General features: G+C 47.4%; 1 protein-coding gene and 1 long non-coding RNA gene across 3 annotated transcripts in view; one reads left to right on the top strand and one right to left on the bottom strand.

Moving 5' to 3' along the window:
- Nucleotides 1-15,574, bottom strand: part of PIP4K2A (phosphatidylinositol-5-phosphate 4-kinase type 2 alpha) — a 178,378-nt gene that overhangs the window by 6,548 nt on the left and 156,256 nt on the right. Inside the window, exons 7-8 of the mRNA XM_038529823.1 lie at nt 10,070-10,183; nt 935-1,178 (exon numbers count right to left, since the gene is read on the bottom strand). Coding sequence (XP_038385751.1) covers nt 935-1,178; nt 10,070-10,183 — 358 coding nt within the window. The remainder of the gene's footprint in view (nt 1-934; nt 1,179-10,069; nt 10,184-15,574) is intronic.
- On the top strand, nt 5,687-10,142 carry LOC111091321. 2 transcript variants are annotated; one of them, XR_005355179.1, is made up of 3 exons: nt 5,687-6,480; nt 9,325-9,390; nt 9,732-10,142. It is a non-coding gene; the product is annotated as an uncharacterized LOC111091321 (long non-coding RNA). The 2 variants fall into 2 exon arrangements; XR_005355178.1 differs by lacking the exons at nt 5,687-6,480; nt 9,325-9,390 and adding an exon at nt 9,401-9,622.

The following is a 15,574-nucleotide window of genomic DNA, read 5'->3' as shown; positions in this document are numbered from 1 at the left end:
AGCAAAATAAAAAACACAACTCAAACTCACTTGGATGATATGGTACATGAGATTTTTTTTAAACAATGATGACCTACCATTTTTATTACTCCAAAACCAAAAGGCCTGAATTTATCATCTCTCTAAATTATTTTGGTTTTCTCATGTATAAGTAGTTAAGGATGTAGAAGGCAATCCTCCTTGAAATAGTTATACAGATTTTGAGGATTAAGATTAGCTCACTCTAAAGAGAGCCACAGACCCTTTAATGCAGGTGGGGCAGGGGGTGCAGCTCAGCAGAAGACACAACAGCAAATCAGACATTCTCATCCCACTCCCTGGGCCAGCTGCGCCGCTCCTGAAAAAGGAAAGGGCTGGTAGTGATGAAACACCCACCCTTGCAGGGTATCCGAGTGAGGTTCAGAGGGGCCACATACTAGAGCCACAAAAGAGATGGCTAAGAAAAATTTTTTTAACATTTCTTCTGGGTGGCTTAGTGGTTGAATGCCTGCCTTTGGCTCAGGTTGTGACCGGGGAGGTCCTGGGACTGAGTCCCGCACTGGGCTCCCTGCAGGGAGCCTGCTTCTCCCTCTGCGTATGTCTCTGTCTCTCTCTGTCATGAATAAATAAATAAAATCTTTTTAAAAGTTTTTCTTCTATATGTTATCTACATTTACGTAAGTGTGTGCACATGTGTGTTGTATATATAAAATAGTTTGTGGCTTTGCTCTATTCCCTCAATATCACCAAATTCAAGGACCTTATGACATTATGTTCCAAAACCAGAGATTACAGTTACTTTTAATACACTCTTGCCCCTGAATCAATTATTGAGGCTCTGGAGAATAATCTCGGAGGGCAGCACACTTTGAACTGGGATTACAATTACTGGCAGTAAACTGCAAAAAATCAAACCATTTCACAGATAAAAAGAGTTGATGATAACTGTGCTTACTTTCATGGCATTTAATTCCATAAACGTCAATGTTCGGATCAAACTCCCCAGGAGCCAAGGGCGGGGAGCTGTTCAGCGTGTTCCCGGGACTGTCTGGAGGGGTCCCGACGGGGTGGGTGCCATCGCTCTCACCCTCCTCTTCCCCGTCATTCTCTTCACACTCCACCTCTTCCTGTTCGGCTCTCTCCACATCGTGGATTCCCACCAGTAGGCTGTAGTCCATGAGCTTTAACTGGGCAAGAAACTGGGGATGGGAGGCAACAGGGTCAGTTAGGCCTTAACACCCCAGATTTGAAGAGGACAAGCTCAGGGAAATGCATGGGGCACACTGCGAGTGAAGGCAGCAGAGACGAGGCTCTCTCAGTCCCGGGCTGCTCTCTGGCCAAACATGTAGCCCCCCACTTCAGGCTGGCCGTGTACTAGTATTATTTTCCCTGAAACGCAAAGCTGGACGCTGAGAGGCATGCATTGATCACATAGAGCTTGGATTACACCAGAGAGCAGAGAGCATGACTGGCAAGAAGGAGGGAGGAGAGCTGTTCTCCCAACAATTAAGACTGGCTGATGGGGAAAACCAAGGACCTCCCAAGTAGCTTCCAGCAGAGTCTCTTGTGAAAGCACTTTGAAATTCAGCACACTGGGCCGAGAGGAGATTATTATGCTGTCCATCACAAGTAAGTAAAAGCCCAAATGTCCCAATCAACCAGCAAATGCCTGTGTCAACGCTCTGGTGAATAACGCAGTCCTGTCCTGCTCCGGTTTCCTGAGGATGGAAGCGGGAGGACCAGAGACTCTGAAGGTGGTTTGCTTCCCATGAAGCAGCCGGGGCCCAGGATTCCCCCTTCCTCCTTCCCCGGCTCCACCTCGGTGAGACCCAGCTCTTCGGGTTAGCCTACTCCTGCCGGCCGGGTTCTGCTTGGATTCTCAGGTCAGGACTCTTCCTAGAGATACCCAGACACCTGATCTGAAGCAATCGCTCATTTCAATTTATTGATCGATAAATTTATCGATCAGTTAAAGCGTGGCTGGTGTTACGGAGGACACCACGTGGCAGGCCATCTGCTGGCTAAAGCTAAAGCACTCCCTGCTCCCCAGCGGCTGGCTCGGCTCGGCGAGGACTGCTCTGACCCTGGGCTCGTGGCCCAGGAAGACGTGTGACCCCGACTCTTGGAAGATTGGTGCCACCCTCGCTCAGGGATGCGGGGCAGCTGGTGGGCCTTGGGTGACTCGGGCTGAATTGAGGAAATGGCAAGCATATGAAACCATAGGTCTTGAAGTTCTGGCTGAAAATGAAGACCTGTGGAGTCATTATTTTCTCCAGAGCCTATTAGGAAGCAGCTAGGTTTCCGAGCTGAGAGAGTCGGGCTCCCTTAAAGACAAGGAGAGGACCTGCCCCTGCTCAGGTCCTCACTAGCCCAGGCCTCCTCTTGCCTGCTCTCCTCCTCCTCAGCCCCCATTTCCTTGTCTGCCCACCATCAGTCCCCCGGGGCCCAGACTGACTCCTCATTTAAGCTCAGCGGGAAAAAAAATCACGCAAACCTTTGTTTAGATATGTAAGCAAGGTAGGAGAAAGCTCAAACTTAGAAATTGATGCATGCAAACCCTTTCACAAAAAAGAGTGCTGAATGGCCAACAGGCACACAGAGATGCTCAACATCACCCATTGTCAGAGAAGGGCCGATCAAAACCACAATGAGATGTCACCCACACCTGTCAGGATGGCTAGTATCATGAAGACAAGATAACAAGTGTTTGTGAGGATGTGGAGAAGAGAGAACCTCCTGCGCCGTCGGTGGGAATGCAAACTGGGGCAGCCCCTGTAGAGAATAGTATGGAGGGTTCTCAAGGAATTAAAAATACAGCTGCCCTATGATCCATCCGGCAATCTCAGTCCTGGTATCTAGCCAGAGGAAACAAAATCATCATCTTGAAGAGACCTCTATATTCCCCTGTTCACTGCAGCATGATTCATCATAGCCAAGGCAGGGAAACAAGCTAAGTGTCTGTCAATGGATCAAGAAAATGTGTACACACACACACAAACACACACACACACACACACACAGTGGAATGTTAAGCCTTAAAAAAGAAATGCTGTCATTTTGACAACATGGATGAACCTGGAGGGTGTTATGCTAAGTGAAATAAGCCAGACAGGGAAAGATATATACTGTGTGATCTCACGTGTGTGTGTGATTTGAACTCAGTGGCTGCCAAGGGCTGAGGGGGGTGGGAGAAATAGGGAGAGTTGGTAAAAGGGTACAAGCCTATAGCTATCAGATGAAGGACCTAATACATAACATGGTGACTATAGTTGGTAACGCTGTATTGGATAATTGAAACTTGCTAAGAGAGTAGAACTGAAATGTTCTCACCAGAAGAAAAACAAAAAAGGTAAATATGTGAGGTGATGGTTGTGTTCATAACTTGAGGGGGAAATCCTTTCACAATGGATACATCCATCAGATCATCACTGTGTATACACTGAATATCTTATAATAATATGCTGGTCAACTATACCTCAGTCAAGCTGGGCAAAGAAATAAAGATGTTCCTTATTCTAGTTAAAAAAAAAAGAAAAAAGCCAATAACAAAACAGAGCACTGATTCTCATGCCTTCAATCAATTTTCTGAGCCCCAGAGACAGAGGAAGCTGTTCCTCCTCCCATGGGCTCTCCCAAACTCCTCTTTTAAAGTAATCACAGAACAACTTTCCACTTCCACCTCCCTTAGCCTGTGGCCGTAGACTGCTCATCCTCCCATACCCCTGGCACTGCTGGGTGTCAGTCAGGGTGCATATGGCCAGGAACTCATCTGTGTGGGCAACCTTCCCCCTCTTGAGGGAGTGACAATACCGTGAAGTACTTGAATCTTTTACCAACACAGAGCCAGCCACCCGGCCATGTAGCTGGGTCTTGGGTACCTGGTGGGCTCCACATGAGCCCATGGATTTGGGGAGCACGGTGCACCCTGCTGTACGGAGACAGCTGGCCTGGCCCGACAGGCATCCCGATCCCGCACAGGCAGCCAGCAGGCTGAGGAAGATTAAAAGAGCTTGCCCAAGGAATCAAAGCTAAGAAGTAGTGAATTCCGGAGCCTAGGTTCAAAGCTCTTGGTCTTTATACTGCATTACTCTGCTTCTGGAAACTGCATTAAGGCAGCTTTTCCCAAGTCCTGCTCTTTGCAACGCTGGTAGGGAAAAAATGAGTCAATCAAATCCAATGGTTTCTGAGGAGGAGGGCCTCCCAGTTACTAGGACTGCGGGTCTCTGCGAGGGTATCCGCCACCAGCGTGCCAACAACAGACTTCATCACAAAGCCTGCTTTCTTCCCCCTTCAGAACGCCCCGGGGGCCTAGTGATTCGGAAACACCGCATCAGAAACACCCAGTCATAGCCTCTCACCCCCAGCAGGTATGACGAGTGGCCTTGGGTCCCGGGAGGCTGTGCCTGGGGCCGAGCTCGGCCTGTAGCTCCCGAGAACAGGGCCAGTACCTCCTTTGTTTCCTGCATTGCCCCTGCCCTCCCCCCACTGCACAGTGCCTGCCCCGACCCCTCTTTCTAGAATCCATCTGGCCTGCCCCCTTTGCCCATCCTGGACACCCTCTAGAGGTCTGGGCTCAGCTGCAGACACTGGTTCCCAGGTGGCAACATCTCCCCGCAGAGGCCCCGTGTGTGTGTGTGTGTGTGTGTGTGTGTTGTGGCTATAAGGCGGGTGGGGGCTTGGCCAGGCCAGGTCCTGTTCTGCTTCATGGGTGGCAGGGCAAAGACCCCCTACTCTCCATCCCTGCTTTTCCCAGGGAAGTGGTAACGATCGATGCTATGCCTACTGCCCCCCAGTCCCCTGCGAAGGGAAGAGCTTTTCAAAATGCAAGTGTGATCTTGCCCTGCCCCCACTTAAGGCCTTTCGATGGTCTCCCACGTCTTGCAGGCAGAAGCAAACTCGAACATGGCCCAGTGGGCCAGGACAGTTCGGCCTGTTACTCCTTGGGCTGTCCTGACCCTGTTCCAGGCCACCTTCTGGCCCTCTCACCCTCTCACCCGCACCCAGTTGCCTCCCACTCAGATCCTCCAGATCTCAGCTGCGGAGACACCTGCTTACGGAAGCCTTTCCGGATTCCTGCCTTGGCCACATCCCCAAAGCGCGGGCACGGATGGATGGACCAGCACACTTTTCCCTACTGATGCTCGGCTTAGGTGCACTTTTATCTCGTGAGATTATCTGAGTAGACGTGTCTTCCCCGAGCATGGCAGCCCATGAGGGCAGGGACTCGGGCTGTTTCTGCCCTCGCTGCATTCCTGACTGCCAGGAAGTGATGGTAGGTCTTGCCGTGCACTGAACAAGTGAATGAGGACCCTAATTTCCCTAACGCCTTTCTCGAAGAGATAAGCATCCCAGCCAAGTAACAACATAGAACAAAGCAATAAGGAAACCCTTAGTTTGAGACCAAAGGCAGAGGCAGCAGCTCCTAGAAGCAAAAGGAGACCTTTACCCTGCGTCTCTGCAGAACGGACTATCTCTGTGACATGTAAGTCTACTGTTCGACCTTCACATGGCTGGCTTTTTTTTTTTTTTCCTTTTTTTAAAAATTTTTATTTATTTATGATAGTCACACAGAGAGAGAGGCAGAGACATAGGCAGAGGGAGAAGCAGGCTCCATGCACCAGGAGCCCGATGTGGGATTCGATCCCGGGTCTCCAGGATCACGCCCTGGGCCAAAGGCAGGTGCTAAACCGCTGCGCCACCCAGGGATCCCCACATGGCTGGCTTTCAAACATGCCTTCAAGTGTGTGCTTTACTATAAAAGTGAGGGGCTGCCCGCCATGAACCTGCAAAGGTCAGCCGGGCCAGGATGACAGCCGGGGATGGACTGCCTTACTCGGTGGGGGGTCTGCGGGCCTGAGTGGCCCCTCTTGCGTCGGTGCTGCTCACAATGCTAGGCCCTTTCTCGGCCGCAGCTCTGCAGTCACACCGGGCTCCTTGCCCAGTAAGGAGGCTCTGTACCCAAAACACCAAATGAAACCATCGGTGACTGGTAGAGTGCATCCCTGGCTAAGAAGCTGTTCTGACCCACCCAAGGTCCCGGAACCCAACTGCAGCCCCCAGTGGCTATGACATTGTAAGTTTTCAGATCTATGACACTGAGGGGGAGATGCAAGACCAAGGACAGCACAGTGGTTAAGAGCATGGGTTTGCTGGTAAGGGTGACCCTGTGAGTTCCTTAAGTAAAGTACCAGATAATCTTTAAAATCAAAAGAGAATGGGTTTGGGAATCAGATAGGAGATTAAATCTTCTTTCTCTCACTTCTTAGCTCTGTGCCTTCACAATGAGTTTACCTCAGTTATCGAACCTATAAAATGGGATAATACCGCTGAGCTCACAGTGGGGTGGACAGAGGAGAGAGAGAGAAAATCCAGCTTTGGCAATGAAGACAGCGCCTCGCAGGTGACAATGGAGGCTGTTTTGTAATTGCCCGTGTTGTTATTACAGTGGAAGGCCTTTCTCATCAAACCCCCACTTTGAACACGTCGACATGTTCAAGTCAGGTAGGCCCATAGGAGAAATGGAAAAGGCCCGTAGATTCACCAGCTCTTATCTTCACAAACTTAATTTTAATTCTCTTCTGAAGTGGAATGGAATGAAATGTGGCAATAAACCCAAGATTCTTGTTAGAGAAAATTTCTGCTGGGTATCACAAAACTACTGTGGCCTGGAAGATTCCACATGGAGGGGAGGGGCGAGGAGGGAGGGGAGGAGGGAGAGGAGGGGGAAGGAGGGGCTCCACTGCTGGGGTTTGCCTGCAGCTGACTTTGAGGAACTTAATACATATTTGCTCCGTTTTCTGTTCATCCTTTTAAGCTTCTGGCTCCAATTTATTGATTTTTTTTTTTAAGTACGTAAGATTTCAAAGCATGACCATTTTTAAATCTTTAAAATCCTTAGACCCTTCTTTGCCTTTCCTCCTTTCCAGCTTCTTAATAATTATTTGCCAGACCTTTGGTCGGCTTCTTTTTCCCTCAAAACATCCCACCTAATCTGATTCCTTCATAATTAATTCCTCTTTATGCCAAATCTTTGAGCTCGAATCTTCTCTGAGACCTCTAATGAGCCCCGCCACGAGCCCTTCTAGAGAACTATGTGGTAAGAGCACTATTAATAAACTCCTTCTCAACATTTAAACTCACTTTATTTGCTAACTTTATTAACACATTGCTTCGACTGAATTAACACATCTGCAATGCAGAATTCAAACTCCAGCCAGCCCTATTTAACAGCTATTTTGTGTCACTTGTTAAAAGTTTTAATAATCCTCCTCTGGAGCGTTTATTGGGAAACAAAGTCTCAACTGTGTTCTCGCAGACATTTTCGGTTTGTGTTTTATATCAGAGCAGTTTGGAAATGTGGCCTCTGCCAGCCTCAAATCCCAGCCTGGACTTAGTAGCTGTGTGTGTCTGAGCAACCTGCATAGAGTCTCCGGGCTCAGTGTTCTCATCCATAGAGGGGGTGACGGCCCGCATCCTCAGGAGTTGTTACAAGGGAAGAGAGAATGACTGCACAGGAGGAGTTCGGGCTCTACTCGTGGCTCGGTCAATGTCAGTGGCCCACCTTCTCCTTCCCGCACACCCAGTAACACGACAGTTGAGATGCCCTGCAGTAAGGGTGCTCCCAGGCACCCCTGGGCTCCCAGCCTGAGCCCATGAGAGGAGATCATGCCGCCTCTCCACCATCCACTGTCATTGGTCGGAGCCGGCCACACGCAGGCCAGGCCAAAGTGATTTTCACTCTCCACAGAGCACTGTCTTTTGGAGAAACGGGTTCACCAATACGTAGTTATGTGCAAAGCTTTCTGAACTGAAATATTTTCAGGGTATATGAACAGAGCAGGATTTCAGTTGCAGGAAAAAAAAAAGCAGCTAGATTCTCATGACAGTTATTTTCTTTTTTTGCTATAAAAACAGATTACCTCTTGGGCTGTAATAGACTCCTCTTTTATCTTAAGCATCAAGTAAAAAACAGAGTTGTCCCTGCCCCCATCCCCCACCCCAAACCAAAAAACTATTCTCAAACTAACAGGCCAGTCAGCTGAATTAGAAAGCAGAGTGTTAATGAAAAAACAAAACTAGATTAAATTCTAGTCTCATTTATCAAGATCAGATGTCAAGCTACTTCACCATAATTACCTGCTTAAAAATTTAATGATGCTTCTGCATGAATTTCAAAACTAAAGATATTTTTATCAGCCATTGAGATTTTTTTTTTAATGAAAGAATGCTTTATGCCCTGCTTCCATTTCAACAAAACAGCTAAGTGCGAGAGCCCTGCATGGGATTAAACTATCCAAATCCTCTAATCAAGGACATTATTAGAGACAACAAAAGGGCTGAGAGGATCCTCATGTAATTCAACTGTAAATGTGTACTGCTTCAGTTACATTATGTCTGGAGTCTAAATATCCCAGTGATACATAGCCAACAGAAGAAAGGATGGAAACAAAAACAAAATAAAATAAAATAAAAAATAATTTTTTTTTGGCAGAGAGCACATAACCCTAAAGGATATTTACCATAATTGCTCAAATGGTCTTATTCTAGGATCAAAGATTTGCTGATTGATGAATAAAAAACCGAAAGTGAGGACGTCTACCTAGAGTACTTATCACTTAGATCAAGTTGACACTGAAGTATGGGAAATGTTTAACTAATGTTTAACCAATAAAGACTGTAATAGTAACCACTGGCAACAGTGGAAAAATAACCATTTATTAATGAAAGACTGGAGAAAAAAATTGTAAACGATAAAAGCAAACACTTTCTTCAACTTCCCTTTGTAAGCAGACGCTTGAATCCTTCACAAAGAAACAATATTTAGGTTCTAACTGAAGTATATACACCAAGGAGGTTAAAAAAATAAGTAAACATTTTTTATGAAAATAGTTCATGACCTAAAAAACAATTACGAACTCACTCGATCAGCCTGGGTGTCTTACAATGGAAGGGATGTCAGAACTCTATAAAGGGAATTGTAAACCTGCTCTGCCCTATTGGGGGATACAGTCGAACGCAAGACACTCATTCTCTGGTTGAGCCATTTTAGTTGCTTTTGTTTAATGACATCAAGAAGTAAACTGTCCACTAGGGCCTCTCTCTGAGTAGAGAGTTGTACTGGTGTGTGTATGGGTGGGGGACGGCAGAGGGGGGGACGACTGTATTTCAAAGTAAAAAAATAAAAATTAAAAAAAAGTATACCACATTCACACGTGCATATGACTGAAAGTAACAGCTCAGAAAAACTTTGTTTAGTAACTGTCTACATTAGGATTTCCTTTGCATAGTCATGTAAACCTAACAAATCTCAAGAAAATCTTTTTTTCCTTGAATTAATTTTTAAAGGACTCTTTATAAAAGGATGTCCGACAAGAGAACTGTGATGCCTTTAAAATCAACAAAAGGATAGGGGTAAGTATATTTTAATTCTTAAACAAAATAACACTCCCCAAAACCCCCCCCACAAACACCCTCCCTCATGAGAGACGAAAAGCCCATTTTCACACAATATTTTACGTGTCACAGTCACCTCCTGTGATGCCGGGGTCACGAGCTGCCTTTGTGCTGTTCCCACGAGGGGGAAGGTTTGGTGGGCCTAATGACACTACTTTCACAGAGGCTGGTGGAAATGTGAAAGCACCAGGTGACCGGGGCGGTCTTTACTCACAGCGAGATGTGGTTTAGATGAAGAAAACCCCACATTCAAATAGTTACTCAACATTTGTTTTTTGAAATGTTTTGCTGTGTGACAGGTACCCTCCCTCCGGCTGCGGCAGTGAGAGCAGGCTGCCACCACACAGGCTCCTCTCTGACCAAGAACGTGGGAACCTGAGGGTGGGGACGCCTGGCAGGCGACGGCAGGCGCCTTCCTTGGTCCATCATCTAAAGGAAGGAGCTGCTGAACCAGCACACTTCTTTCCTGAACCAGATCATCTAGAAGGATGCACCTGTTTCGATCTGATGTTCATCATGTACAGTATGTATTTTTTGCCTCGGTTGCAGATTTAAGCAGATGGTTGAAGAAGCTTCTAAAGACCAAGAGTGGAGACATTTCTACGATGGGACTGCCCTTTACCTTGACTTTTCTTACCTCAACATCTTTCTTCAGTTTTTCCAGGAACACCTTTTTGTTGTTGTCATCAATATAAATCTTTTGACCCTCATTAATGAAATCATTATCCTTTAAAGTCGGTAGTTCTTTGGCCTGAAACAAAGGACAAAGAGTATGAAAGGAGTTTGAATGAAATCTAAGAAATATATGCCTTCCAACCCAGGAGGTTAGGCACCCACCCCGGGAGATGGAGTCGGCCTGGCTCAGGGCAGGCCTCTTACCCAAGGCGACAAAATGCGAGGTGGCTTGGCCACCGCGAGGGGGCACCAGTGAGCTACGACCACTGGACGCAATCTCCCTAGGAGTGGAGGGTCACGCGTTGTCCATATTATGAAGTTTGGTAACAGATTTCACGGCAGAAACCTGACTGCTTTCTTAGATTCACTCTCTTACAAGAAGTCTTCTAAGTATAGAATTTGTATTCTTGGACTTCTTTGTCAGGAACCTCCAATTTTCTTACTGGTACAACCCAACTCCACACCCGCGACACTTTTTGGATAGCCTTTGCTGGGCTCATGTTACAAATAACAGGTTATCTTGTCTCAGGAAAGCACCACCCATAATCGTATCTAATTTCTCAGCCAAGAAGAATATGCGGCCAGAGGTTGGCCATCTGCTCCTTCTAGAAGGTCACCACCCCATCAAGGAGAAAGTTCTGGTGGCATTTGGACAATGCCAAAGGAAAATGTCTTGAGACATATTAAGATAAGAAGTTCTGTCTTTTACAAATAAACAAGAGGGTGGTGAGCCGGCAACTACCCTGTCCTTGTGCTGACGGCCACAACGCACAGTAAGGGGTGACTATCAAAACATGGGTCACAAGCAGTAGAAAAATTCAGCTTATGCTGTAGGATAATATGGGCATATACTTTTAAAGTAGTGTGGATTGTTCTATGCAACTTCGTGCACCCTGTATTCCGGGAGAGCTCAAGACCAATCAAAACCCCTCCCTACTCCCGTCAGCTAATCATAGCTTATTTCTTTTAGCTGAAAGGAATCCAACATAAGATATTTTCTTAGTATGCTAATGAATGTCTCAATGGCTAGGTTTCCCATAAGTGTGAGCTAAATGAAAAAAAAATCTGAGAACATACTCTCCTTCCTGCTCCCCACACTGCGACCCCTGCTGTTACTCAGAGTAATAAAAGAAAACCCACTCCAGAGATACACAGAAGCATCTCTCAAAGGCCCCAACTGCTCTGTGTAAACTATTCACATCTGTCCGTACATACACATATACACACATTATATAATTCCAAATTTGTGGCTCTGGTACTCATCTTAATTTTGCAAAAAAACTCAAAGTCTTGCAATTTTTTAAAAAAGATTTTATTTGAGAGAGAGGGAGAAAAGAGAGAGCACGTATGCATGAGCAGGAGGGGCAGAGGGAGAGTGAGAAGCAGACTTGCCCGCTGAGCAGGGAGCCTGATGCTGGGCTTGATCCCAGGACCCCAAGATCATGACCTGAGCCAAAGGCAGACACTTAACTAACTGAGCCACCCAGGTGCCCTAGAAGTTTTGTGATTTTTAATTTGCTAAAACTATTGCCAAAATAATTATCTTTACAAAGCGAGTATAGCAAAGATCAGAAATCCAAAGATTTGATTCAATTAGCAGTTACCAAATGTCCATGGATGCAAAAATGAACAGGTCAACATTTCTATTCTAAAGGAGTCTGTGATCTAGTGTGAGAGAAAGACAGGAGAGCAAGCAGGTAAAAAACAAGGTCTCAGGAGTATGCAAAATGGACAAATAGAACCATTCTTGGAGGCGACTGAGCTTTCAAATACTTTTATGCTGACGGAATAAAAACACAATGCGATTCTTCACAAAAGCCATGGAGGGGACTGGTAGGCTAGACTGGCTCCCTAAACCTGTCCTTAATAATTTTAAAATGTCATAAGTGCGACATAAAAAACCCTAAGTGTGAAGATAGTACATTAACACGAAATGTTGGAGTCCAGCACAGACAACCCTCCGTTCCTCTGCCATCACAATCATAAACGTAACCAAGTTTCACAGTGAAAAACGCAAGGATCCGAAGTTTAACCAACCCTCGTGAAAAGCACAGCCCGAAATACGAAACTGAGAGGGCCTTAGGGAGAGGCAGGCGTGCAAGGGGACAACCCGGGCGGCTGGGTGTGCGTGTGGGGGGCGGTGTTACAGGTCAAGGTATCGGCCCCAGCCCCCCACTCACTCCACCCGTGGGCGAGAAGAACAGGCCCAGGGAGTTTTGCTTTGGGGGAGCAAGGGAAACCCTAAGCCAGGGATGTCAGAGCAGAGCCAAGGCAGGAAATGACACACTGGATGGGTGTTTGCAATTGCAGGCACATTAATGAAGATGAAGGCCATTTGGGGCTCCCCCCTCCGCACCCCCAGGCTTACCTCATGTGACAGGGAGAACTTAATCCCAGCTCATAAAACTCTGGGCACCCTGTACTAGACTAAGCTCACTTGTGATTTCACAGGCACTGGGGACGTACTTAGACTGGATCAAGTTTTAAAAAGGGCAACCAGATTGGTTAAAAGACTTAAGGGCTTACCCACAGGCTCAGGAGACAGGCAGATCCTGAGCGGGGCAGCTGCTGGAGGAATCCAACCCTGGTCTACACACGCCCACCCCCAAGCGCCTGCGTGGGGCAGCGCGTGGGGGCACCACCGGGGTTCCCGGGACTGATCCTGGCTCCCTGCCTTACAGGCCGGGGCCCAGGCTGCGGCTTTAGCTCGGAAGGGGAGACACTCAGCCCCGGCCGCGTGGGTGCTGTGCCAGCAGGCATCTCACGTGCACCGACTCATTTCAGTGCGTCACCTCGTTTCCCAGCAATCTTAACTCTTAGCCTTGGGTTCATGCCGACAGGGAAACTGGGTGCAGATTATGCACGTTAGCTAAGGCCTGCGCTGAGCTTGGGGCAGGCAAGCGCAATGAGGAAACTAGCTGTCACCCGGAGATGGGACCAGGCTGCCTGATGCTTCGCCCGCGGCTCTGGGGCCTGTTCGCAGAGCTCCGCCCAACCCCGTGTGACACACTTCAGTAGTCAGAGCCGCTTGTCCTCACCGTCCTGGTCGATGTGAACATTCAACGGATTGTGTGGATTTAAAACATAAGGGGCAGCCCTGGGGGGCTCAGCGGTTTAGCACTGCCTTCAGCCCAGGGCGTGATCCTGGAGACCCGGGATCGAGTCCCACGTCAGGCTCCCTGCATGGAGCCTGCTTCTCCCTCTGCCTGTGTCTCTGCCTCTCAATCTCTCTCTCTCTCTCTCTCTCTCTCTGTCTCTCAAGAATAAATAAATAAAATCTTAAAAAAAAAATAGGTTGAGAGACTGCATACAAAATATTTTCTTAAAAAAGGAAAAAACTTGATGTTCTTTTCCACTAAGAACTAGGTGACAAAGATCAAGTCACCTGACCGTAACTCACGCCCAAGAAAGCCTTATTGCTTAGCTTTTCAAAAATTTTTGTCAATTTTAATTCCAGGATAGGCAACTTGGGGTCCTGTTAGTTTCAGGTGTCCACCACAGTGCGTCCCCAGCTGTACTGGTCCCCCTTCCCCCGCCTCTGCTCTGCTAACCATCTGTTTGTTCTCTAGAGTTGAGAGTCTGTTTCCAGGTTGGTCTTTTCTCTTTATTGCTTAGCTTTCAGAACAATTTCAACATAGCCTTCTGATAATGAGAAGTATTTATATTTTAAACACCTTTTTTTTCTTAAAGAAAACTACCACGCTATGAATGAATGACCTTACGAACCTCTTGGGTTCACGGCCCACAAAGGTGAGGGCTGTGGAGTAGCACAGAAATAACTGTGGGTAGCAACGGAGCCTACTCTTTGCCTTGCAACACTGGATTATTTGCACCCAGGAGAGCTTTGAAAGCCTCGAAGTGGCAGGTCTGGTTCTTTAATGGGTGTCTTTCATACTCTTTCTAGTTCAATGTGGAACCAGCCAGAGGGCGGAGGAAACCCCCAGAGCTAAAGACATCAGCTCAGAATCGCTTAACTGCAGACTCGTGGAGCCTGGCTGCTGGCCAGCGGTCAGCAACCTTTTTGAAGTGGTAGTAGGTGAAGTCTTTATTTATTCCCTCTGAATTAAGTCCTCTTGGCCGGTTTCGTGGAGACTGGGAGCCTCCGGGTGGGATGGGGGAATTGCAGCACCACACAATGCTGAGGACGTGCTACATCACCCTCCCCAGGCTGCCCAGCCCTGGCCAGGGACTCCAGCCTGGGAGCTGCTCCCAGGCCCCAGCCAGCTGAGGGAGGCGTGCACAACCAAGCTCAGCATCGAGTCCAGCAGGGCCCAAGTGTAATGAGGCACGGTTACTTCCCCTTTTGATAATTCTACTGGGATGGATTGGACCCAAAATGACATTCACCTCTACTACCGTGAGGCGTAAATGCATAAAGACAGCCAAAGGCATAAGCAGAGAGACACTCTTGCCCTTGCAACCTAGGTAGGATCTTGCTTCCATTGTTTGGATAAAATTAGGATGTAGACCCCTCACACTTCCTTGCTGGGTGACGCCAGACCCGGGGTCCATTCAGCATGGCCCAGCATGAGACACAGACACAAGTGTCAGGTTATGAGCACAAACAGGGCCCAAGCTGCCGGGGTTATACCGCAGCTCCTCTGAGTATTAGCTGTGCGGCTTTGAGCAAGTTACTTAACCTCTCTGTGACTTGGTTTCCTCCTCTGTTTTTTTTTTTTTAAAGATTTTATTTATTTATTCATGAGAGACACAGAAAGAGAGGCAGAGACACAGGCAGAGGGAGGAGAAGCAGGATCCATGCAAGGAGACCGATGTGGGACTCGATCACTGGAATCCAGGATCACATCCTGAGCCAAAGGCAGGCGCCCAACCACTGAGCCACCCAGGCATCCCGTTTCCTCCTCTTTGGATTGGGATTAGCAAACAGCATTGCTGTGAGGATTACTTGAGTTCATACATGTAGAGCTTAGGGCAGTGCTTGCCCCTCGGGTTATACAGAACCAGTGTTATTTGTTGATGTTCTCAGGTATGGATTGTGTAGCTAGAGAAAAACTCGTTGCTGATAAATCCAGAGCAAGGTTTTTTAAAAGTCTGGCATATTTAATAAGATTTTTTTTAAATTTTTATTTATTTGTGATAGTCACAGAGAGAGAGAGAGAATGAGGCAGAGACACAGGCAGAGGGAGAAGCAGGCTCCATGCACTGGGAGCCCGACGTGGGATTCGATCCCGGGTCTCCAGGATCGCGCCCTGGGCCAAAGGCAGGCGCCAAACCGCTGCGCCACCCAGGGATCCCAAGTCTGGCATATTTAACACTTTTATACTAGCTGTGATGTTCTGAAGCAGCTACTTAACCTGTCCCTCCTGAGTCTCTGTTCTTCATTAGTAAGAAACATACTATGTAACAATCTTGGTCATGGTAAAAAATGGTTTCTGTGCAACTAAACACCAATGAACGTGGCCATGAGAGTCGGGATATACACCCAACTGTGTCAGAGCCTGAAGAT

Source organism: Canis lupus, chromosome 2, assembly GCF_011100685.1.
Source record: "Canis lupus familiaris isolate Mischka breed German Shepherd chromosome 2, alternate assembly UU_Cfam_GSD_1.0, whole genome shotgun sequence".
In the NCBI taxonomy this organism is placed as follows: domain Eukaryota; kingdom Metazoa; phylum Chordata; class Mammalia; order Carnivora; family Canidae; genus Canis; species Canis lupus.
Note: the sequence above shows the minus strand (reverse complement) of the source record. Positions and strands in the feature narration are given on the sequence as shown.